Below are 24,621 nucleotides of genomic sequence, written 5' to 3'. Positions count from 1 at the left end.
ATTAATGTTATGAATTACACCTGTACTTTTCCTCCTATGACAAATCAAAATGTCTGCTGTGAAAAAGGTCTCATAAGAAGTGTGCAAAGACACCTCCCTATTCTCACTTTTGCCAGCCTTCAAACGACACATTACAGTGAGAAGACAGAGGCTTGAAAAGTCTGTTTTTGCGCTTATTCTCTTCAAAAAATGGCTGCATTCAGTGGGTGAGATGACTGACTGAAATGAACCTGACTTGATCTGTGTAATTATCATATGTCTAGCTGTTTCCACACACAAGTAGCAATTATTTTAGACAAAGGTTTCTAAATTTAAATTGTGCACCGCAGGATGTTTTTGCTTTCATTTTCACTGAATTTGTACAATGCCATGTGCACCTTTGTGCAGTTTTGTCTCAAAACCAGATTATTTTGGATGATTAGGACTTTGCTCCAGTTAAAGTAGCTATGTTGAGAGTAATACAAGGTCTCCAGACCCTCATATTGAAATAAGAGGGACAAATGTGGGGTGCTCCAGTGGTTAAGAGGCTTAAGGCATCGACCATGAACAGCAAAGTCCCTGGTTCAAGCCAAACCATAGACCTTTGTTGCATGTTGTTCCACATCCCTCTTTCTCTTGTGTCCTGTTATCCCTCTACTGTGTATCCCCAATGAAGGAATAAAAATGCCCCTAAAACACAACATAAAAGGAGGACAAAGATTCTAAGATTGGAGTTGTGAGAAGAGGTTTAATTAGTAAGTAAAAACACCTCTGTGGGTGTACCATGAGTGTCTAGGAACTAGAATGCTAGCCAAAGAAATCACACTGAAAGCTGTGATTTTTATCTACAGTTTAAGGGCCCTAAACAGATACCCCTGATCAACTGAAGTGCTCTTGCGAACATGAGATAAATGACTGACCATCTGACAGACGCTGTGATGGGCAAAGTACCATATTCATCCAGTCAGAGTAACACATCCACATCCTCAAAAACTACAAGAGACACTACAGCTAGCCACTTAGACAACAACAGGTGCAGTGGAGCTGCAGTGACTCACTGTGGATGTACTGCAGCACAGATGTGAATGTGTAGATGGGAGCTGCATACACATGCACAGCATATGCACAGTCTGAGGCAGGTATGTCTTTGTGTGCAAAACCAACATGTATGAATCAAACAGACACATTCAGAATTAACCTGAAAATATGCGAGTGAAAAAGACAAATGAAACATGAAATCATATGCTAATTCATGTAAAACACATGAAATAAGCCAGAGAGAAAAAATATGGTCTTACCACTGTCTGATGATTAACCTGAATGACTTCATCTCCAGCATGGATTTTCTTACAGCGGTCAGCCAGGGACTATTACATAGACAGAGAGGCAGAGTCATTAAGTGCTGCTCCATTTCACTGCCATGACAGAGATTACTGTGATACGACCATAAATGAAACACCTAACTCTCCATATTACACCACAAGCAAATGAGCAGTGAGGCAAAGATCTACATGCGTGAATGTAAAAGAGGATTGTACTTACTCCTTCTGTCGTCCCGGTGATTACATGCAACCCATCATATGTTGATTTGATATACATGCCCTGTGGGAAGCCAGCAGGAATATAAATTTACATTTACATTTTAAAGCAAACTCAAACACAAGGCCCATTAAAAGCATTGCATCTCAGCTCAGCAACACAGCCGTTTGCAGAACAGAAGCAGGGTCGTAACATTTCTGCAAATCTTAGCATTTGTTTCAATCTGCTTGTTGTGCAAAATGAGTATGAATCTGGATTCATCTTGATTATTTTTAGCAGCAGTGAAATATGTGAGTGTTTATATTGAGATAATCAGAGAAAATGTTTAAATAAGTACAGGGAGGTCCTTAAATATCATAGAGGTGTAGTTTTTATGTACCTTGTCAGCACAGACTTTATGTCATGAAGTGAGTCCCACTCAAATGCTGAACCAAGCAGATTGAATCAAACATGGAGGATTATTTATCTGCAAATACTGTGTGTCTGTTGCAAAAAAAGGAAAAAGGCTAAAATTCAAAGCTTCCACTAAAAGGGGTCTAAAGTGCACCACAAACACACAAACATACAAACACACACCCAGACACACATTCACACACAATTGTGCATGAGTACACATATACTCACACAATCACACAGATACACCAAAGCAGCATGCCAGTCTTCAAGATGAGTGTAAGAGGTTTATTTTTAGGCCACTTGGCCCACTGTTGTGTTCAGGTTGCACTGAACGGATGAGAGAACTTCCATGCCCCCCTGCTAGCTTTTGTGTGGGGGTGGGGCTCTTATTGTGGCCCCAAGCAGGGAGCTCGTGCCTGAGTGTAGGTCAGTGGGAAGATGGAGTCCAACAAAGTGCTGATGGATAGAGAGTGGCGGCAAAAATATGCATCTTCTCTTCTACTTAACACAGCATCTACAGTTTATCCCAAAATAAAGTGCATACACTGACAGTTGATGAATTGTAATTTACACATTTTAACTGTTTGCTCATGTTAACATGCACAACTCGCATTTTTCATGTTGCTTTTTACCAGCTGACTCATATGCCCACCAGCTCAGCAAAACCCAGTTTTGGGACAGCTACAGTGACCTCCATGCAATACTAGACAGCAGCAGCAGCTTTACCGCAATATTCTTACTATTTTTGAAATGTGAAATAATATCACAACTGATGTTTAAAGTGCAGGTTTAAAAAATCAACAGTCACTTGTGATTCCAGACACAACATACTGGATAGTCTGGATAGCCAGATGAAAATAACAGGGGCACTGTCTCTGGAAAGAGATGTTTCAGATTTTTCAAATGCATTTTTTCAGTGCTGTGAGCACCTCGAATACACTTCAGTTCACCTGCACTGTGCTGGGGATCTCAGATAAAAACTACTCAAAACCTCTGCAATAAAACCAAAACTATCTGCATGGCGTGGTGGCACTACAGGCAAGTTTCTTTGTAATTTGGGTCAACTGACCCTTTGACCATTTCAGACCTTTGTGTACTTGGACCTTTCTCTGTCTCCAGACAACCTATATAGGTGTGTTGTTTGAATCTTGGAGGAGAGAAAAGGAAACAGCTGTAATATTTCTAAAAGCACTTAACAAATCAGAAGAATAAACAAATCAAATAAAGTTAGTATTAGTGATTGAGCAACTGAATTAACTATTTTTGCAGTGAGTGAGATACATGCTGCAATATAATTTGCACATGCCATATCTGAATCAAACAGAAGCCAATATGCTGTCAAGAGTCATGCTGCTGTGATTTCTGTAATTAGTAGGTTTCACCATCAACCAGTGTTATTAGTAGTTTTGTACTTTACTTTTTGCTTTTTCCTGCGTTCATTTCATCAAACCTGGAAAACAATTTAACATCTTTGATATTTAAAGTTTAATAAACCATATTCAAGTATAATGAAAATGATATTGAAAGCCTATTCATGTGCATATACCACCTAGTGTAGTGGGCTTGTATGCTTCTTATAGATTGTTGTGTTTACCATGAGAGAGTGCAGTCTGTGCAGTGTGATGTTGTTAAGTAATTAAAAGTGAACAGCAGCATGTTTTACTACATGTTTTGTGACTGGATGTTCAACAACATAGATCTATCATATCTCAAAATGTCTGTCTTTATCATTGCCACAGCTAAATTTGGGTGACCTTTTAATTCACAGGCTGCTAAGTAACACATTTACTGCAAGGCCATAGGGGGGGATTTGCAATACAATTTTGTAGCATGTATCTCTTATTGTAAATTTCTTATATACAAACTAACTACAATTTGCAGGCCATAGTAGCTATTTTCTTTTTCTTTATATGGCAATTAGCAGTATATTTCAAATAATCTCTGCACACTACACTTTACAGGCCATCAAAAGGTTATTAAAGAGAAATGTGTTTACATTTACTGAGTCTTGCCAAAATGGGATGGCATGGTGGTGCAGTGGTTTGCCACAAGGTTCTGGTTCAAACCCCAGTTCTGTAGGTAGGTGTTAATGTGAGTGTGAATGATTGTTGGCTGTCTGTCTCTGTGTGTGGATGGAATCTGCAGCATATATCAAAGAAACTACGGTAATTGTGATAGTTATAGTGAAATTTCTCAGTAGCTATAATAACAGCACACATCTTTATCATGGAAGCTGTGGTGTTGAACTGGAACTGGGCAGCAGTTATGATAAGTGTTAACATGAAGTCAGATAACATTACTTAGTAAGAAGAGCTAGCTGGTACAAGCAGCCTGTAATTTAAAAAGTTACCTAACTTTGCTCATTTTCTCCTTTTCTGACATATTTTTTGCAGGTTTAGATGCATCAGTAACACCAACTAACTGCACAATCTCAGAGCTGCAGCAAGTTCCTTCATCTTTCAACCAAAGCCAAATAATTACTTCACATGTGAATGATATCTGTATATACAGAAAACAGAGCTACTGAGCCTCAGTAACACCACAGAAACACACAGAGCATCCTCTCATGACATACTGGGTAGGATGACCAATGAGAAACATGAGCGTGGTTCTTTAAGTCTGACTGAGGGACAGTCTTACCAGTCCTTCAGTGGATTTTATGTTGGCTAGCTGCACAACCTCCAAATGTGCAGCCTGGGACACCATGGGATCCGAGGACAGAGAGATAATGTGGTCGCACACTCCAGACAGAGTTTTACACTGGGGATGACATATTAGGGATGATTAGAACCTTCAAGTGTGCGCAATATAGCCTCATAGTCATCAGAGACAGTAGAATAAAGTCAGCAACTCACCACATGCAGGATTTTGTTTTCTGTTTCATACACAGAGCAGTCCTGGGAAACATTCAGAGAGCACTGTTACCTCAAGAGAATGTGTCAAAATGGAGTTATTATTGGCATTTCTGCTGTAGGTGGATATAAGCAAAAACCGAGCTGCTTGGCACCTATAACCCCCAACACTCCCACACAGGCATGCACAAACACAAAACAAATGAATCACCAATGCGGAGGCATCTCTCTCTCCCTCTCTCTCTCTCTCTTTCTCTGCCAGTCTTCCTCTCTCGGCCTTCAACGCTTTCCTTTTCGCCCTCTTTCACACCCACATTTAATTTTTCCCACTTAAACTCTTAACTCCATATAAACATTATCCTCCAAAGTGACCATGCCAGAAGATGTTAACTGTAATTTTTCTCATTATTTACTGATCTTTCAGGGTTGTGCAGATTGTCATTTTTCAGCTGCAGCTGAATGAGTTGATGTTTTGTGAGACAGCCTATCTGACTGCAGGAAAACAAGTCAAACTTTAACACTCCTGTTAGAAAATGTATATGGGAAAAATAAGAGCTGTGTTATGATGTGGACATACAGGCTGTAGACTGGATGTTTATATAAGAACTTAAGTAAAATGTTGCTTCAGTTTCTTTCTCTATCAAGCATAACACATCATCTGAACATAGGCACATGCAGTATACAATCTAAGTATCATGTACAAATATTTCTAAAATTATTAAACATATATAAACACATTTTTGGACACTTGTGCACGAGCCTACTTTTCAACTGAGACATAATACTGTCATGTGGGAAAAGAGGTTATTCTTGCCCTATGGAGGTATTTTGATCTAAAATTTAATTGAGATAAAAAGGACTTGAGCTGTATACTTTATTATAGATAGACTATATTTTACAATTTATTTACCTGTTGTACAATTGTCGTGAGCTCAAGACACAACTGGATCACATTGTTTCTGGTCACAGAGTAATCTGCCACTGCAGCAAATGGAGACCTGAAAAAGAAGGAGCACCTGGAATGAACCATTAGATCATTCTTGGTTTGAGAATAAATCATTGGTAAATCTGTGGGAACATTTCCAAACACACAATCATGTCCATCTGTACACACACACACATTGGGATTCTTCCATGTCATAGAGTTTCTACAGGACATTAAGTCAGATTTTAGAGACTAATGCAACATTAAGTGAGTAATATATATACAGTATATAAAAACGGAATATTTGGTCATCAAATATGAGAAAGGCCAACAATAGCTGGCACAGAATAAAGATGTTAAGTGTTTCCCTCAATACTCTGGGTATGAATTTCAAATATAACACTAAGACAAATTTTCACTTTAATTTCCATCTTTAAAAATCCATATTTTTCCTCTGTACTCCAGAGCACAAACCGACCATATTTAAACTGTAAAGTGTCATTTAGTCAACACAATTATGCATTTTCAAACAATAATGAAACACAGTCACTGAAGTTTAATTAGAATGGATGATGTAGAATATGGCTGCCTATGAGGGAAAAGAAATCAAAAGAAATCACTTTGTTATTTCTGTTGAATGTTGTCTGCTTTGAACTTGCAAATTCATCAAACACACAGACTCAAACAGACGCAAACACACACACTGGCACAATCCCACAGAGAAGCAAGGGGATAAAGCAACATATAAATAGACTTGCTCAGTGCCTTTTTGGCCATCCTGTCAAAACCTACTTATATAAGGCCTTTACTCATCTTTTCTTGTCAGCTGATTGGTCATGGACATAACATAAAAAACAAAACTGGTCCATATGTGATAAGATTTGGAGTCTCCACAAAACACTACAACAACCAACGCATCATGCCAGATAAACAAGATTGCCTCGTCCATTTTGAAGCCAGTTTTTCTATATTTAATCTGCTGCATTACATTTTTTTCCAACCAGCATAAAATGTAAAGAGAAGATTCAAATAGGCCTTTGTATCCAATCCAACCAAGAGTTAATATATTTAAATTAAATATGAATGTAAGATTGACTTCTGGGCTGAAAAATGCCAAAGGACCAAGTTTTCAATAAACGAGTTGCAAAATCTGAGACAAAATTAATCAAAATCAGTGCTGCTATAAAAACTGAAGGGAAAACTCTGTGTTTGCATGAATGTACATGAACATGTACTGTATTTATGTGTGTATTTATGTGTATTAAGTGTTTAGACATGCCTTTTAACGTGTTTAAATGTATTACAGGCGCGCCTTTTTGCAAATCTCACCTGTCCAACCATGCCAGAAGGCTTTTGGCTGCAGCGATCAGGTCCACCACAGAGGTAAGAAAGTCATTGGGCAGCTTGCGAGTGGCTCGCCCATCGTAATGCCCGCTGCGCCTCCTGCCTGTGATGAAGTTCTGCAGGTTCTTGGCAGATGCGTTGAGCTTATGAGAAAGAGTCTTCAGATTCTCAGTCTCCAGCCCGTAATTCTAGAAGAGAGGGGAAAGTAAATTCACTTTGTTTGACCAGTTTGTCAGTGTTTGTTTTGAACTGAGTTGCTTCGTAACACTGCTTTGCCACCTTGTCGCACTACCAAAAATGCTGCTCATATGATGAACATGTGAGGGATAAAACCAGTGACCCATCCACCCAGTCTCGCTCTCCTCCAGCTGTCACTTTGCATGTCTAGGGACAGCAGAACACTCATTAGCCTGTACGGCAAACTGCACGTGCGGGCCTGTGGGCGTCAGAGTTTCTTGGGAGGAGAGAGCGCGGCAGGAGGGCCACTAATCATATTTAATACAGCAGTGCCTGAGAGACTTAAAACTAAATCCCAGTTATGTAAGGAGCTTTGGGGCTGAAGCAGGGCCCCCCGTGCAGCAATGGAGGATGAGAGGACTTTAGATTCAGATTGCATCTGTGACCTCAGTCCACTAAATCTCCATCCAGTCTCTCTACGTGTCTCTTGGGCTAACACATACCCATCTTTATCTCTATTCCACCCTCTCTCCTTCATTCCTACTTCTCATTCATCCTTTCCCATCTTCTCCTTTTATTTTCCCTCAGTCTGACAGTTGAGTGCGTCACGCTTTTAACACCACAATAGACTCTGGTATAAAAGCAGCAAATGGGTATTTAACGCCGTGTATTATTAAAGATCAACAATGTTTACTTTCTGATTGTTCCACTGTCCTTTTGAATAAAGATAAGATCCAAAAAGGAATTTTTCAAATCCTGTTACAATGTCTTAAGAAATGATTCAGCATGGTGCTACAGGTGGATGAAACTACTCAAACAATACACTAAAGAGAGCTTTACATAGAAAATCAATTAAACTGCACTGTTAACAGCTGTGAAGGAGAAAATTCCTTAACTGGTAAGTTGTTACCTCTACTGTCTCAAATGGACAGTGTAGCTGTAGCAGGAGCTGGCGATTAGATGCAGAACATGTATGCATGTTGAGTTGATTCATTGTTCAGGAAATTAATCAGATAATTAATCAAATACCAAATATTGCCTAGTTTCAGTTCCTCTGTGTTAGAATGTGCTGCTTTTATATTTGTAAGCTTTATGTGTTTTTGGGGTTTGGACTGTTGCTCTCACAAAATGAGCTATTTGACGATGTCACCTTGCATTTTCCTCTATTTTCTGCCCATGTACCAAACGATTAATCACTTAATTGACAAAATAACAATCTGTGTTTGCAGGCCAAATAAGATGACATATCAGTTTTGACGTTTTGTGACAGCAGATGCCTATATCAACTAACAAAGATCCCAAACTGCAAAGGAGGACCAGTGAATAAGTGGAAAATAGTGGAAAAAGGAAAAAGGAAAAAGACAGAAAATGTTTCCAGAGTAAGGATTTTTCCTCTGTTACTGCAAGTTTAAGGAAAAAAGGATCTGACTCTACTGCAGATTTTCTGAGTTAATGCATTGTAAATGAAGCATTTGGAAAGAAGAACATATTCAAAGACAAGTGGACATTTTGTTTTTCTGCAGTGAGAGAAAAACATATCTTTCTGTTTAAATTGATAGTGTAGCAATCTTCTGGCTAGAACTGCTGGGTTCCACATTGGAGGAAGAAACTCTCCAGAAAAAGAGGCTAAACTGCTGTTGTCTTCTCTTTTAATGTTGCGAACCAGGTGACTTGGATCACAAGGTCACATAGGTCACCACAGCAGCGTGTGGAGTGAATGTTGCATGGTTAATATTACGCTCCAACTATTTCAGCAGCACTTTAGCCCAATCAGCAGAACAGCAGTCTATCATGCTGACACACACAAAACTTGTGTTTCTGAGACGAAAAGGAGGCTGTAATCCATGTCAGTGCTAATGACAGCTCCAAGATTTGCCAGTGGAGGATATTTTGGCCAGATTATTAACTCTGCTAGATTTGCTGTGATGTTTAAAAACTGAGGCCTAAAGCAATCTTTCTGCTGTGAAGTCTAAAGCCCTAAGTGACATTTGTATATATTGCACTTATTTTGGTAAAGCAACCAAATGTAATCATTCCTGGAATGACTGACATGGTTAAATGATGATATCATAACTATCAGTTAAAGCCTTACATATTTAAAATATGATTTTTCAGGACTAAAAAAACAACTTTTTTCTCACTTGATCACAACATTTTTTTAAGTATTTGATAAGATGAGGAGGCACCAAATGTGTCATAGAAACTTCGACAGCAGTGGTCCGTGACTCTTTGAAGTGACAGTACAAAGTAGTGGGAAGACAGCGTGGGAAGCTTGGACTCACCAGAGCACAGAGTAAGTCCACAGCCTCCAGTATAAGCTCCTGGTGGCCAATTCTGGACACTCCCAAATCCTCCAGCTCCTGATGGGTGATGCGCAGCAGCTGGTCCCCCCCTACTTTCTCCTTCTCGAAGGTCTTGATGTACTGCTGCAGGCAGTCATCCAGGCCTGAGGGAACCATACAGGATGACAGGAGAACTTTCAGCACAGTGCGACAAGGTGAAAATTTTGTTTTGCCGGTGGTATCAGACTTTATGATTTCTTGTGAAACCTCTATTTGCATTTTGTGTTCTAATAGGGCTTGACATCGCTTTCCTTGCCAGAAGATGTGCTGTGAATCTGGAAAGTGTGAGAACAGGTTGCGTTTTGTTCGAAACACTCTGTGTCAGACAAGAAATCTGACAGCTTCCTCCTCGTCAACAGTCCCGAGGTGCATTTTCAGCTTTAAACTAGGAAACGCTTTCAACTAAAAAAGACCTGTGTGTCGGCGCTCAGCTTGTTTTACATCTTTCACTCCTGGAGCAGGTGTGAAGTATTTCAGTGAAGCAGTTGATGAAGTGCAGCAGACTAAAACAAACTGACTGATTCTGCATCTCCTGTCTGCATCAAGGATTTTTGAGTTTTATGACTGGAAACTGTGCTAATGCATGTACAGGTATAGCATATAAACATTTAATCAGGACCTCTTACAAAAGAATTCAATCTAATACAACGGCATCATTAAGAAATCCCTCAGGAACTGCCACAGATTTAAATGAAACCCCTTTCTGACATAGAAGTCAATAAAAATTTCAGGGTGGTATTGACTTCAGGAATATGGTATTGGATTGCTTTTTTTTTTTTCTTTTTTTTTTTTACAGCTGTTAGTAATATTGCATCTGCCCTCTGTACTCTGCCCTAATCAGGCAGAATTATGCTGAAACCAGATCAACTGGGTAATGTTGTAGGATAGCAAATAGATATTTGCTCTGTAAATACATTTTGATTTGATAACTGATTATGATGCATCAGGGTTTCTTGACTCAAGAATTTTATTTACAGTTATATCCGCAAGCAAACACACTAATTAGGTGGAAAAACTAATGGTTAATTTTATATATGTCACAGCTGAATGTCACTAGAAAGTGCTCTGCATGCTAACTGGCTATCCTTTTACCAGTGGGGACAGAGAGAGTAGCCTCTGTAAGGCTTTCTTCTATACACTCGGTCTGTTTCCATTGTGTGTGAGTGAGGGGCACACACACACACACACACACACACACACAAGCACACACAGACAACTCTTTGCTCATCTTGTCTTTTCATCGCAGTGGACCAATCATATACATGTGACTCAGTGCTGTGCCTAAACCTGATCAAGCATTCACATCGGGTTTAGCTGGCAGCTAAACGGTGGAGGGGAAACATAGGGAGTTTCATGGTTTTGCATACAATCTAAAGGCTTAACTAATCAGCCTCTTTACCAAATTAATTGAGACTCATTACGTCAATGAAGTATTCCCCATGTTGCCATAGAAACCACGAAGCAAGGGGTTTGGCAGGGATTCTCCCTCACCACAGGACAAAATGAAGAAATAAATGAAGAGAGGACATGGCGCTTTCCAATGGTAGCATGAAAGTGTGAGCTAACGTAGCTGTCTGCTGATTCCATTACCAATAATTCAAACCCTCCCACAGGATTTTACATTTTTTAAATGTCACTGTAAAGCATCATGCTTCACTCTTTTGGTGGGTGCTGTATAAATAAAGGTTATTACTATAATTGAAATGGGAGAGTTAAGACTCACATCAAAGAGTGACACAAAAAGTCAAATTATCTGTTCATGAATGCTTAAGTTTGGTGGGTTTAACTGAGCTGCTATATCTTGTTGCACGATTCTCCTCATTTGAAAGGAACCCCATGAATTAGAAAGCCCTTGTAGGTGGAGAATACTTTGCTGATTGCACTAAGTAATCTCCTGCTACATCAATTTTCCTGTCCATTTCATTTGCAGGTCAGATTATCAGGCACGCTGAGGAGAAATTAAAAGCACAGCACTGACACATCCTGATCTCCATTCTAGATAATCCACTGGTAATGTGAGGTAAGAGAGATATGCAAGGCTGTTAGCACGGTTATAATGGATTTGTGTTAATCTGACTTGTCATTGATCACTGTCAGCGTGTGTGTCAGACAAGGAGAGAGGGAGGGTGCAAGAAGGACTGAAAGAGCACAAAGATAAAACTGATGTACTTCACAAAACATGAATTATACTAATGCAGGCTGTCAGGAAGAGTTAAGAGATTATACTAAGCCTGCATTAGGTCTGTGCCTCAAAACACACAGACAATAAATAAAAGTGAAAATGTACATATCATATGTGTTTGAGCAGCCACCGTGCACTTGTCAAAAACAAATTTCCAGTCGAAGCTGGAATTCTTTTCTCTTTTGTAATGAGAATCTCTTCCTTAAAGCTGCTTTGTCACAGCTGGGAATAGAGCATCTTCTTCACACAAAACACTCACAGCGAGGGGGGTCGCAGAGTGGGATTGTGGGAAGGTCACAGGGTGCCCCTATTTGGCCGCCAGTGACATCACGGCGCGGCATTCTAATAATGGAACTTGTGAATGCTAACGACAAAATGCTGCCGTTCCTCAGGAGCTGAGAATGGATATGAGACTAGAATTAACCCCCCACACCCCACACCCTCCAACACACCGCCCCTCTCTCCGTTTCCTCTCTCTCAGTGTCTCTCAGTGCCACTCTGTCCCTCACTTTAAATTACCATTACTGGGCTCTGGGCGCAAGAATCGTCTCTGCTCCACTTGTCAGATGTGGGACACTGAAGAGCCCTCGCTCATATCCAATCTCAGCTTCTTGCTCCCTACATTTCTCACTTGTGCTATCAGCTTATTTAAAGATCCTCTTAGATCTCATTTTAACTATTGTGGTCATTCTGTCTCTGCCTTTCTCCACATCCCTCTCATCTGTCTGTATAAATCCTCCATGAAGATATACACAAGCATTTTGTGTCTTTACTGACCCAGCACACTCGGAAACAACAACAGCAAAAAAAAAACAAAAAAAAAACAGTTTAAAAGGCAGCATCAGATTCAGGTAACATTTATAACACACAACTCCACTCCACACTCAATCATAATATATCTGAGCAAGCAGAAAAAGGCCTGCAGGCTTAGAATTATGACTGAGTGTGTGTGTGTGTGTGTGTGTGTGTTGAGGCAGTAAAGATGTATGTATGTGTACATTGCATCTGAAGCATCTCTGAAGGGCTGTGGCGTGACACGTGAGCACGTGGCTCTGCAAAACAACACACAACAATACTGAAACAATGACAGTGCTAACAGACAATTACCCAGACTTGGGTAGCACCCTCGTACTGAGCTTAACATTTCCTCCTCGTTTTGTTTATCTTTGACAGGAACAGGCTGCCTACAGTCGTAATTTTGTAAAGCAAACAGACAAAAAGCAGCAAATCTAATGAGTAATCTGTGCCCTGAAAGAATCCTGATCCGTGAGCCACTTATAATGGAGGTCTTTGGAGACAGAGTAAGCAGACAGTTTTCCTCTGAGGAACTTCTCTTTCAAACATGATTACCAAATCCTCTGAATGATTCATTTATTTTAACAGCTGTATATTAATCTATCTATCCAACTTATCAGTTTTGCTGAATGACCAGACCCTCTTCAGTAATTGCACTACAAACAATACTTTCTCTCACAGTGACAACTGGCCTTAAGAGTACTTCATTATCAGACTGAATCCTATCTGTGCATGTGTATTTAAACCTCATTATTCTGAAGGATGTTTCCCAGAGATGTTCTAATTTACACTAAAATGTTCTTGTATCTGAATAAATGTCTGAAATTACAAGCTAATGAATACTACTGGACGGGCCCCACCTTAAGTTACAGAGCACTGTGAGGTTTTTAAACTATTTAATCTAGTGTTACATGATGCTCCTCTAAGTCAGCTGTGACTTCTTAATGACTTGGAGCATCTGTGGATCAACATTTCGCACAGATGGCCGTACAAATCTATGATACTGTACTGCTGTGATAGCTCTTGCACATGTAAAAGCTCGGATCTTTCTTCTAAATACAGATTCTGACCCCAGATCCAGTGAGAAGGGTTAATTATTCGTGTGTAATTACTGGATCTCCGCTGTGTTTCCCAGCCTCCTGCGAGGCAGCCCCGCGTTAACAATAACCACCGCAGGACACAATAAGGGTTTTTAAAGCGTCTTGTGCGTTAGTCTCTGGAGAACACGTTGGGTCTATAAGGACAAGTCGTCTCCGTGTTGTAACTGCCTGAGAAAAATCGATCAATCGATTTAAGGGTGTAATTAAAAGCCTATAGACCCCGAGGCTCAGCAGGTGTTTTGTTCTCTTTTGGCATCTCGAGTGAATCTGCGTTGAGATACGTTTCGACCCAGAGCACAACACTACATTCATTGCAACACAGCAGTTTGGTAATATCTGTTTCTATATGGCCACCATCGTGCCTGGAGCCTTACCTTTCATCCAGTCAACCACTTGACTGGAGCTCCACTTGCTCACAGGCTCCATAACCAGTGCCATGGTAGAAGTTTGTCTTCTTCACGCTTGACAAAAGAAAAACACTCCCAACAACCCCACTCCCCCCCACCTCAAAGATTCAAAAAATAAATTCTGAAATTAAAAGGAAACAAATGCAAATCAATTCAAGGGCTCTCTAATTTTTTCTCTGCTGGGTTTGGGTGTTTACAAACAAGAAGAGGTAGGTCCAAAAGGTCCAAAATGTCGCTTTGAGAAGCCTGAGCGCAGCCCAGCGGACTTCTGCACATTCCTGTGCTGTTTGCTCGCTTGAAAGAGCTCCTTTACTTGTCATTCACGTCAGGCTCAGTGGCGGTGATGCTGGTGGGTCGCTGCTGCCCGACCCCCCTTCCAAAATAGATCCCAGTACCATCCAGAGCAGAGGAGAACAACGCGCAGACTGTCGGTCATACTGGTGTCTGGGAAGGTTGGGAGCGCTCTGAGCATCCTCCCTCATACACAGACATGGAGTCATAGCCCTCATCATGCAAAGTATGGATGTATGAGGGGTGATTCATGCCACGGGGAGGGAAAAAAAAGAGGCAGGGAGAGGAGGAGGAGGAGGAGATGGGAATTAATGACATCAATTCTGCTGGATGTTGTTGAGAATAAGTGGCGAATGAAAGGAAGTGTGTTAACAAGAGTAGACTGGGGCTACAATACCTGAGATAAGGAGGGGAAAGTGCGACAGTGCATAATATTCTTATAACATTGTAGTGGTGTTGAAGTTGCCTGCTATACACAGCCTCACAGTCTCTCTGGACCAGTTAGGAGTTAATCTAATTTTGGTCAATTGCCTTTTTTATAATTGAATTTACTTTATTAATCCCTGTTTGGTTTGATTCTAAATCCCAGCCTAGTCCCACAAATATGGATAATGGATAAAACAGAATTTTGAAATACACAAAAACAGCAGCTTCTAAGTTTATATGATTTTATATCCTTGTGTATGAGATGTGTTGTGACTGCCTGAATTATAAAATCCAAATCGTCTCTAATAGCTGGTGCGTGTGCACATTTCTCAAGTAATCTTACAGTGGCTACCAGCTGATGTCACTGAACCAACCCACTTCTTTTCAGTTGTCAGATGTTTTTAAGTTTGTGCCCGTGGGGCCACTGTAGCCTACAGATTCCATCTCCCTCCACAAAGGAGCCCTGACCCACCAGGAGGAGCCTCCAGTGTCAGAGTGTGACAGACGTAATCCCTTAATGGATTGGATTCCCATCCATGGATACTTTGAATTGACCGAGCAGGAAGCAAGGATCTATGCAGTTGCTGGTGAATTCTTTTATTGATTTTCATAAGGCAGAAACAGTTGCATGATTTCAACTTTGCTCTTGCACAGCAGGCACTAATGGAAGATAATCTGAAGGACAGAGCAGTCCATTTGGTCTTTTGCATACTGCAACAATGTCAACACAACAATAGACACTGATAAATCAATTTAACACAATGGCAAGTCTAACAATTGTTCCTCTGCTTCTCTCCCCAACCCCTCGGGCACTAATCACCCCTCATACACACCACTGTTTCCTCCTGCCGTCTTTGTCGCTGCTCACGCCTCCGTCACACAAAGCGCAGTGTAGTGGAAACTCGGTGGTGTGTCGGTCACCAACGAGACGGGGATGCTGACATGCGCCTCGCTTTTTTTTCCCCCATGTATTGGTAAACAGCTTCAGGGTGTATAAGCCTGTATTCACTGCGTGGGCACTTATTTAACAGCAAATATATTTAAACTGGATGTCATGCAGTATAGATCAAAAATCAAATACTGCACACTTAGAATAACTAACAATTATTCAACAGCACAAATAAATGATTAAAGGTGACATAAGACTAGTTCATTTAACTCACAATCAAATCAATAGGCTACATTAAAATTGTTAATTCTCCAGGGAATGGATAAAGAACATGATGTGACTAAAACAAGAAGAGACATGGCCCTAACCAAGAATTTACTGTATCTCCCACAGTAAACAAGCAGTTATATGGGGCCAATGCAGCAGAAGTCCCAATCAATAATCATAAATAAATACAGAGCCATACAGGCATAAAGTGTGAATATGTTTTTGCATAGAAATGAAAATAACATAATGATATACAAGCAAATACACAGCTCTTATATCAGCTGTACAGCCTTTTTTTTTTTTTATCCTTTATTAATCATATTTTGCAGTAGCCAGAGTGAAATTCCAGCACTGTACTGGCCATGCACACAAACACTGACAGTAGTTACATTTGACTTAAAGTATCTGTCTTGTATAACAGCTGTGCGGTGATATGAATTAAGATGAAAAGATTGGCCCTGTTAAGGGACGCAATATGCAGTGTGTTACCTAAAAAATGTTAAACCACGCTCATTATAATCAATACTCCTCATTAATGTTCAGAAGACTTTGATTAAATATTTATAAATTGCTGTACAACCTCCCCGATTATAAAGAATGTTGAAGAGGAACTGTTGGTTTTTCACATTAAAGTCTGTTTACAGTTGTTTCATATGTGGAAAAGGTTGCATATAGAAGACAATGTGTGGCTTCAGAGGGAGCTCAAGTGATGTGTGCTGACTCAAGTGATGTCTCAAGTCTGTGTCCTCTGTGGCTGGCTCCTTATCCTGCCTCAGGCTAGAGGCTCGAGGCTAGCTGCAACTAGCATCACACACCTGAATCTCCAAATGAACTGTTTCTGCTGCTCCAATTTTGATATATATTTTTTCCATTGTTTTCAAAGTGAAGTAAGATAAATGCCCTGGACATTATCTGTGAAAACAGAGGCTGCACAGCTGCTACACATTAGGCCTAATTAGTGACCAAAGAAGCTTATCTTGAAAGAATTGGGTATGATGATTTATTACTATAACACTGTTGGAACTGTAATTAAGTTAACTATGCAGCTATTGTTGTTATGTAGTTTTGAGGTGCTTGTGTTTTACATGAGTATTTCCACTTTACCATACTTAAACTCTACTAATTCAATGAACAAACCAGTCAATTGACAGAAACATAGTGGGCAACTATTGACAATAGATTGATTGTTTAATATTTGTGGATTCCAGACTTTTTTCTTTTTTTTTTAACAAAACAAGACATTTGAAGACATCACCCTCACCTTAGCAAACTTTTTTTTTTGACAATTTTTGGAATTAATCTAAAAAATAATTTTAGGATTATAAAAATAATCATTAGTTGTTGCATTTCAGAAGTCAGTATTGTATGTTTTCTTCCCTACATTTGTCAGACTGTACAAAAAATATTATACACCAAAAATATAGAATTATCTTGTAAAATATGATGCCTTGTTATAGATTAAACTACTCAGCACTATTTAAAATAATTAATATTAGTTCCAGCTAGACTGGCTCAACATTAAACTAACATCAGCTAACATCAAAATGCTGCACACCTTGTTATAAAATATAAAATCATAAGGGGATCTTTTCTGTGTGAGTACTTTTACAGGACTTTTTTTTTTGTAATAGACTACAGCATAAAGTGTGGCATTTCTACTTTTGTGTAAGTATAGATCTGAGCTGGCTACTTCTTCCGCCATAATCCGTCGAAAAACTGTCTCATGTCTGAGTACATGTTATTCACAGTTCAGACCACTAGGGGGCAGAATCTGCTTTGTTGTGTTTTGCTACTCACATATTTGGACAAGAAAAGAAGAAGGAGGAGGAAGAAGAAGAAGAAGAAGAAGAAACTTTGGCTTCCCGAGTTCGAGTGAAACGCTGGTAAGTTAATCATGAAATAAATCATAAGTTGTAATAATGTGTTTATGTAATTACCACAGTGTTTCATTTACATTATTGACCATTAGCAATATTATGAGTCTGCGATGAGCTCACTCGCCTAATTCCTGGTTTGAGCTTTCCTGGATCGTCAGTCTACCCCTGAGTTCAAAGTTTTAAGCTAACCTCCTCGGTTAGCGAGAAATTATAAATCCCGCTGACATTATTTGTCAGGTGGAGAGCAGGTGGAGAGGCTGGTGTTGTTGAGACAGGTGTCACAGTCTTTCCTTGAACAGTCAAGGCGGAAGAGTGAAGCTGAAATACCAAAAAAAGTGAAAAAAAAAAAAAAAAATGAGGTTAGCTAAAGCTGCTAACGTTGTTTCCGCCAGTCAGACTGAGATGTTGTTATGTTCACAAACACATGTCCAGCTCATTTACTGATCCTTATATCCAGTAGCAAGAATTTGAACTTTCTGAGCTTGTGATTTATTTGCACTTTGTATGTAAGCACTGGATTTTGCGTTCAAAAGAATTTAGCAATTTGGCTTGCACATATTTTTGACAAGGTAATGCAGTATCAGGCATCAGGGAAGAAATGGGCTGAATAAGCTTCCAACAGAAAAAAGAAAAGCTGGTTTGGAGTAAAGGTCTTTATACACCTTGAGAGAGAATTTGAGAACTGATATTCTGTTTTGCTCCATGTTTGTCCTTCTGCAGGTACAGACAGGTTACTGTCCAAAGACCATTCCTGGGATACAAAAAGTGATCGCTGTTTGTGCTTGTCATATTAGTCATTGTCTGACCCTCTCTGTGACATTATGGACGATACAGAAATGGAGGCGATGGCCACGCCGTCAGGCAGCTCTTCCCTTGGGGAAGCAGTGTCTGGTAGAGGAGGACAGAGCGTGCCTGAGGAAGATGAAGATGACGGGCTCTACTACATTCCTCAGAGAAGACCGTCTCTGGATCTGGGACCGGGCCCAATGGATACCAGCCACTGGTACACACATTGAATTTGATTTTTCACTGTAGTTAGTTTATTTGTAAGTTAGTTCCAGCCCTAGGGGTCCTCTCTGCCACTGTTGGGTAGTAATGGGTAGTAATTCAGAGTAATGTTTTACATAGTAGTATATATCTCAAACAGAAAAATAATAATGATACAGAGACCATAGACTGTATGTCTACGGCAGAAGCCATCGGGTTATCATTCATTGTCTGCAGAGATTACTGTACAATGAGAAACAAATATCACCTACACCTTACATGTGAAAGCAAGAGCAGCTCAGCAATCTCCCCTAGTGGACTGAAAGAGGAACTATTGCTTCATCAGATCTGTTTTCACCTTGAATTTCCTTGTATTGTCAGTAACATATATAGATATATGGATAATCAGGTGTTAGATACCTGGATTTAATGTTTTCTTTTCCCTTTAGTGTTATGAAAAATGTAGCAAATTTCTTGTTGCCTCTAATTCAGATACCCAAGACTTGATGGTCTTGATGCTGCTTGTGAACAACGACTGAGCTTTAAATGGACTGCTTATCTGACATGTACTATGGAAGCCTGCGGTTGCTTGTTATGTGACCACTAAGCAATTAACAAACTGTCATTCTGCCTTCCTTCTTTTTTTCTTTTTTTTCAGGCATTACGTAGAACAGGCACTGCCTCCAGCTCTTAGCTACACATCATTGGAAACTGAAGAGAGCTCAGTCGAAATGGATGACGAAGACAGATCCTCCACAAGGTACAAACAAGACAAAGCATTCAGCAAAGCTTAAATCCAAGAAGCATCTGTGCCTAACAATATACTGTAACTTATTGTTACTCTTATTGTATCCAAGGAGAACTTTAATGATATTGTGTAGTTACACTAATTACAATATGAATCGTCTTGTCCGCCTGATTTTAGGGTCCAGCTGGACAGAACAGATTCATACTCCAGCTGCTACTCCTTTGACAGTGATGACTGTGAAAAGAGAATCCTCAAGTAAGAAATACACCCATGGCAAGGCACTAACACATTTGTGTGTGATTACATACTAAATTGACACTAATAAATTGTGGCCTCTCCATTGTGGCCTCACCAGGGTTAAAACCAAAGATGATATTGTCTCAGAGCCTTCTGAAACACCTGAGTTAATCCAAAACCCAAATGAGATTAGGCATCCTTCTCTGACCGTGGCATTCACTTTCAAGGTCAGTTTGTGTTTTGTTTGTATCAGTTTTAATGAAACTAAGAACAAAATACCCTTCAGTTGACAACAAAAGCACTGAATTTCATCCTTTTTTGGAATTAGGCTATCTGTAATACCCTTGGAAAGCTGTCAGAGATGGATGTCAGGAGATTCAAGGGGATGCTGTGGAAGCGTTACCCACAGTCATTCAACACTTCTCCACAAGGCATGGATATGGTGGACCTCGTGGACCGGTTGCTCGAGTGTTTCAGCCTCGAAGTATCTATGCAGATCACCAAAACACTTCTTGAGGAGATGGGGCAGAAAAAGATGGTTGACTATCTCCAGACTTTGTGCATTAGAAGTAAGTAAATTCCTGTATGTCTTAACGTCTTATTACTATTAATTTAATCTTAACAGATTGGTATATTTATACATGCACATCATGCTTTTTTCAGATGAAGTGCGTCATGATTTAAGTGAGACTCTGAGGAGAAAGTACTGTGAGGTATGTGAAGAAGAGAGGAGGCCCTTTGACGATGCTTTTACAAAACTATATATAACTTCAACATGTGATAACGGCCCAAATATTGAACATGAGGTCATGAAAATAGAAAAACTGGACAGCAACCGGCAACCAGGGAAACTTCTTTCTACTCAGGATATTTTGAGCGCTGAAAGACTAGAACACTCCAACATAAAGCTCATATTGATCACCGGAGTGGCAGGGTCAGGGAAGTCAATGGCGGTCAGGAGGTTAATCCTCGATTGGATTGAAGAGCGGTCCCACAGACACGTGGCTTTTTTGTTTCCTTTGCCGTTCAGAGAACTCAAACAGTTTGAGGGTTCTAAGGTCTCCCTGTTGGAAGTTATACACAAACTCTACCCGGAAACAAAAAAACTGAGGGAGGAGGATTATAGATGCGAAGACTGCAAAATGATGTTTGTCTTTGACGGCCTTGACGAGTACAACGGGAAGCTTGACTTTGAAAACACAGAGCTTCTCGGTGACCACACAGATCCCACCACCCTAAACGTCATTGTGGTCAACCTCCTCAGAGGGAGGCTGCTCTACCGCGGCCTCTTCCTGGTCTTTTCTCGGCCGCAAGTTAAGCGGTGCATCCCTTGGGATACGCATTACGATGAGATAGAAGTGCGTGGATTCTGCGACCCTGAAAAAGATGAGTACTTTAAGAGGAGATTTAAGGACCCAGATCAAGCAGCCCAAGTTATAGCGTACATCAACTCTTTCAAAACCCTCAGAATCATGTGCCACCTGCCTTTGTTCTGCTCAGTGGTTGCTGATGAGTGCCATCGCATATTTAGGGAACAGGGGACACAGACCGAGCTGCCCAGGAGCATCACTTACATGTACACAAAGCTGTTGCTAGTGCTCACTGGTCAACTTCGCACATTTAGAGCTCCAGATCATAGCCCGGAAAAAGAAAGAGACTTCCTGATGAAACTTGGAAAGTTGGCCTTTACCATGCTGGAGAAAGGCCAGTTCAAGATGACCAAGTCTGACTGGAAAGAAACCGGAATCAGTGACGAGGAGGCAGTGATTAACAGTGGCCTTTGCACACAATACGTCACAAAGCCATACGTCTTGTTTCATGAGAAAGTCTTGAGCTTTATCCACCCCACCATGCAGGAGTACCTGGCCGCCCTTTATGCGTTTCTCTCCTTTAGAAACCAGGGTAAGAACATTTTTGAGCAGCAGCTGAAAGACAAGGTCAGGGGGATGTTCAAGGGACACAAAGCCATGGAGCTGTACAAGAGCGCTGTGGACAGAAGCCTGCTCTATGAGGATGGCAAATTGGACCTTTTCCTGCGTTTCTTGTTTGGAATGACACTTAAGAGCAACCTGGAGCTCCTCCAGCCATTCTGCACCTCCTCTGTAAAGTGGCCAGCAGTGATCGAAGACATTACTGCCCTCATCAGGAAGAGGATCAGAGAAAATCAATATCCTGCAAGGAATGACAACTTGCAGTGCTGCTTGGTGGAGCTGGGCGTATTAGCATCACAGGCAATGTCCTCCTGATCTGACTCTTTTAAAACACTGATCACTGCACAACATTATTTCACTACAAAACATGTGTCAAGGCTTCCGCTGAGTACCAGTTGAAGAAAAACTGAACAAGATGTGCCTGTCCTGATGGAGAAACATGTTTCTCTCTTGTTCAACTATCTAATGATTTTTTTTCACTAATGAAGTAAAGCTCCCAAAAGCATTTAGAGCCAAACATACTAACTTAAGTTCCACAGTTACACTGATGTACCAGAAATGTGGAACAGCATCTTTTAAGGAAAGTGGGATGGTGTGTTTTCATGTGTGTTAATATGGATTTACAGAAGCTATGAGTTTTAAAGTGGCCTTATTTTAAGAGTGTTTTTCTTGCTTTTACAGAATATATATACAATCAAAGATGTTTTCTATACATTATAAATTATTTAGTGTTGCAAGACAGTCTACTTGTGCTAGAAATGACTTATATTGCCTTTAACTGCACTATTAACACTGTCATGACAAATATGACTTTGTCTAAGCCCAACTACAATTGGTATATATTTGAAAACTGAATTATTCTGGACTTTAATGTTTTGCATATCATTTATTTCTTGTTTGTCTTGTGCATTGGTTTGGTATTTAATGCAGTAATCACACTGAGGAGCTGTAGTTCTATAATTGTTTATTCTACACAGCTGAAAAGCATCTGTACTCTAAGCTGTGTAGTTTACTTCACTGCCACACATTGGTTGGTCTCTTAAAGTACTTAAAGTACTTAAGACTTAAAATAAATGCTTAAGACTTAAAATAAATGGTATGATTAACAATAAATAAACCACAGGCTTCCATCAGTACTGCATACTTGTGGTTGAATTGACTGATTAAACTTTGTCTCATTATGAAGTTTATTTTCAAATGCTTTGACAGTATACAAATTTAAAATGGCTTATCACCAGCAAACACACAGACTGGAATGATACACAAGCATAGCAAATAAATGGTTACAGTATTCTCTCTAAGAGATTGTGCCTTTGTGGTAGACTTGTGGTAGTAATTGAGACAGTTTACCACAATTATCAAGCGCGCATTCAGTTCCATGTAAAACGTATGTGCCTCTGGACATTGTCTTTCCTTATGTAAAGATGGGGATCCTCAAAATGCTACATCAGATTTATGTTAGAAGAGGGTAATAATATCCTTCAGTTGCTCTTGGTTGCACTTTGTTTCCTTCCCAGAATGATCAGAGGGATCATCATTGTAGCATTATTTTCAAAGGAAAATGATGTGTTATTGTGGAACCAAATGCACCTCAAATTTTATACATTTTGTCATTCAATTCAGCAGCGTAATATATAATAGTAAATTCACAGATATTCCAGATCCCAGATTTTTACAGTATTGACACTGAGTGTTTTCTTTTTTTTCCTCCATGAGAACCACCACTTGTTGCTACTAGCTTTATGTGCCTTTGGTCCATTCCAGCAGTGTTCATCACAACACAGGTGAAGCTGGATTTGAAGTCCTCGGATGTGACATTCTTCAACTGCAAACGTCTACGAATTGCACCATCCTTCAGAGTGGATCTAAAACAAACATAATCATTACAGCCCAGCTACAGGTTTGTTACAGTAATCATCTACGTTGCTTTCTAAAAACATGACTAAATTTGAAGCAAAGGACACACTGCAGCCTGAAATCTAATTGATTGTGTATGGATTACTGTACTGATATCAGTCATAATACTTACTTCTCCTCTTCTACTATTCTGTCACTGCTGGGCAGGTCCTCAGGGAAGGAGTCATTGACGAGCCAGTAGATAAGTGTCGCATCATCTTCACTTTTTGTAAATGCGTCACAGGTAAGAAACAGCTGTTGACCTGTCAGCAAGAACACACCAAGACCACAAACACAGTTTCAATATATGAACAGAAACCTTTATAAATAGGTGCAAAACAAAAAATCTTTAGCTGCCACCCAGCAACAGGCTGTAATAGGCTGTAAATATCACAAAATACTTCATAGCAGTTGGTAATTTGTATGTGTCTTACCTGGCTGAGTCTTCATTTTGTTGTGATCTGGTGCAATGATCTTTGGAGCTCTATCCTCACTAACTAAAGAACAAATTTAGGTTAGCACAAAAAAACAGCAATCACACAAAAATAAAATTTTGTCACCCACAGAACATGCTGTACCTGGAAGTCCATCTGCAAGCAGCAGACACAGAGATCCTAAGGCTGCCGCAAAGACACAACATGTTATTAGCCAATGCCACAATACAATGAAAATGAATTGGTCAGTGTTATTTACCTTTGACAACAGATGACAGCTTCATGGTGTCTCCTGCAGTGAGAGGTTTTTGCTGTTCACTGCTGTTTGGATTACTATATAAACAGAATTTACTTCCCCTACACCCACTCAAAACACATTATGCATGGGTATACACCAATACACCAGTTCATGGGACTTTCCTCTGAAACTGGCTCAGTCATGTTCCTGTAGGGTTGTTGACACATACATTTGTTACATAAGACAAGCATTTTTACTTCATCATAGCTCTCAGTCATGCAGTTCCAATTACGGCAATATACAGTATCAGTAAAAAGTAGCTGGTTGTAAATGTTGGAAAAACCTCAGGGATGCACAGATAA

At 40.0% G+C, this 24,621-nt stretch overlaps 3 protein-coding genes across 5 annotated transcripts in view; 1 reads left to right on the top strand and 2 right to left on the bottom strand.

The window, feature by feature from the left end:
- LOC108893962 (connector enhancer of kinase suppressor of ras 2) overlaps positions 1 to 14,540 on the bottom strand; it is a 28,822-nt gene extending 14,282 nt beyond the window's left edge. For both annotated transcript variants that reach the window (XM_018692474.2, XM_018692475.2), the window contains exons 1-8: positions 14,006 to 14,540; positions 9,495 to 9,658; positions 7,021 to 7,223; positions 5,677 to 5,764; positions 4,770 to 4,811; positions 4,555 to 4,674; positions 1,522 to 1,581; positions 1,278 to 1,346 (exon numbers count right to left, since the gene is read on the bottom strand). In XM_018692474.2, the coding sequence (XP_018547990.1) occupies positions 1,278 to 1,346; positions 1,522 to 1,581; positions 4,555 to 4,674; positions 4,770 to 4,811; positions 5,677 to 5,764; positions 7,021 to 7,223; positions 9,495 to 9,658; positions 14,006 to 14,069 (810 nt within the window). In that variant the 5' untranslated portion in view covers positions 14,070 to 14,540. The remainder of the gene's footprint in view (positions 1 to 1,277; positions 1,347 to 1,521; positions 1,582 to 4,554; positions 4,675 to 4,769; positions 4,812 to 5,676; positions 5,765 to 7,020; positions 7,224 to 9,494; positions 9,659 to 14,005) is intronic.
- A 3,163-nt stretch (positions 14,541 to 17,703) lies between these two features.
- On the top strand, positions 17,704 to 22,824 carry nlrc3l1 (NLR family, CARD domain containing 3-like 1). 2 transcript variants are annotated; one of them, XM_018692076.1, is made up of 7 exons: positions 17,704 to 17,794; positions 18,623 to 18,791; positions 19,434 to 19,535; positions 19,701 to 19,778; positions 19,879 to 19,987; positions 20,089 to 20,329; positions 20,424 to 22,824. In XM_018692076.1, exons 2-7 carry the CDS (start codon positions 18,625 to 18,627, stop codon positions 22,004 to 22,006), a joined length of 2,280 nt encoding a protein of 759 aa, XP_018547592.1. In that variant the 5' UTR covers positions 17,704 to 17,794; positions 18,623 to 18,624; the 3' UTR covers positions 22,007 to 22,824. The 2 variants fall into 2 exon arrangements, with proteins under 2 accessions (XP_018547592.1, XP_018547591.1); XM_018692075.2 differs by having other exon boundaries at positions 17,718 to 17,794; positions 18,509 to 18,791.
- Positions 22,825 to 22,860: 36 nt separating this feature from the next.
- LOC108893753 (interleukin-1 receptor type 1) lies at positions 22,861 to 24,499 on the bottom strand. The gene is made up of 5 exons (XM_018692078.2): positions 24,281 to 24,499; positions 24,166 to 24,207; positions 24,022 to 24,084; positions 23,721 to 23,850; positions 22,861 to 23,556 (listed from the first exon to the last, which is right to left on the bottom strand). The coding sequence occupies exons 1-5, from the start codon at positions 24,303 to 24,305 to the stop codon at positions 23,364 to 23,366; spliced, it is 453 nt and encodes a 150-aa protein (XP_018547594.1). The 5' UTR covers positions 24,306 to 24,499; the 3' UTR covers positions 22,861 to 23,363.
- Positions 24,500 to 24,621: the final 122 nt, after the last annotated feature.

This window comes from Lates calcarifer, linkage group LG20 (genome assembly GCF_001640805.2).
Source record: "Lates calcarifer isolate ASB-BC8 linkage group LG20, TLL_Latcal_v3, whole genome shotgun sequence".
Classification (NCBI taxonomy): Eukaryota; Metazoa; Chordata; class Actinopteri; family Centropomidae; genus Lates; species Lates calcarifer.
This window is presented reverse-complemented; position numbering and strand designations above follow the sequence as displayed.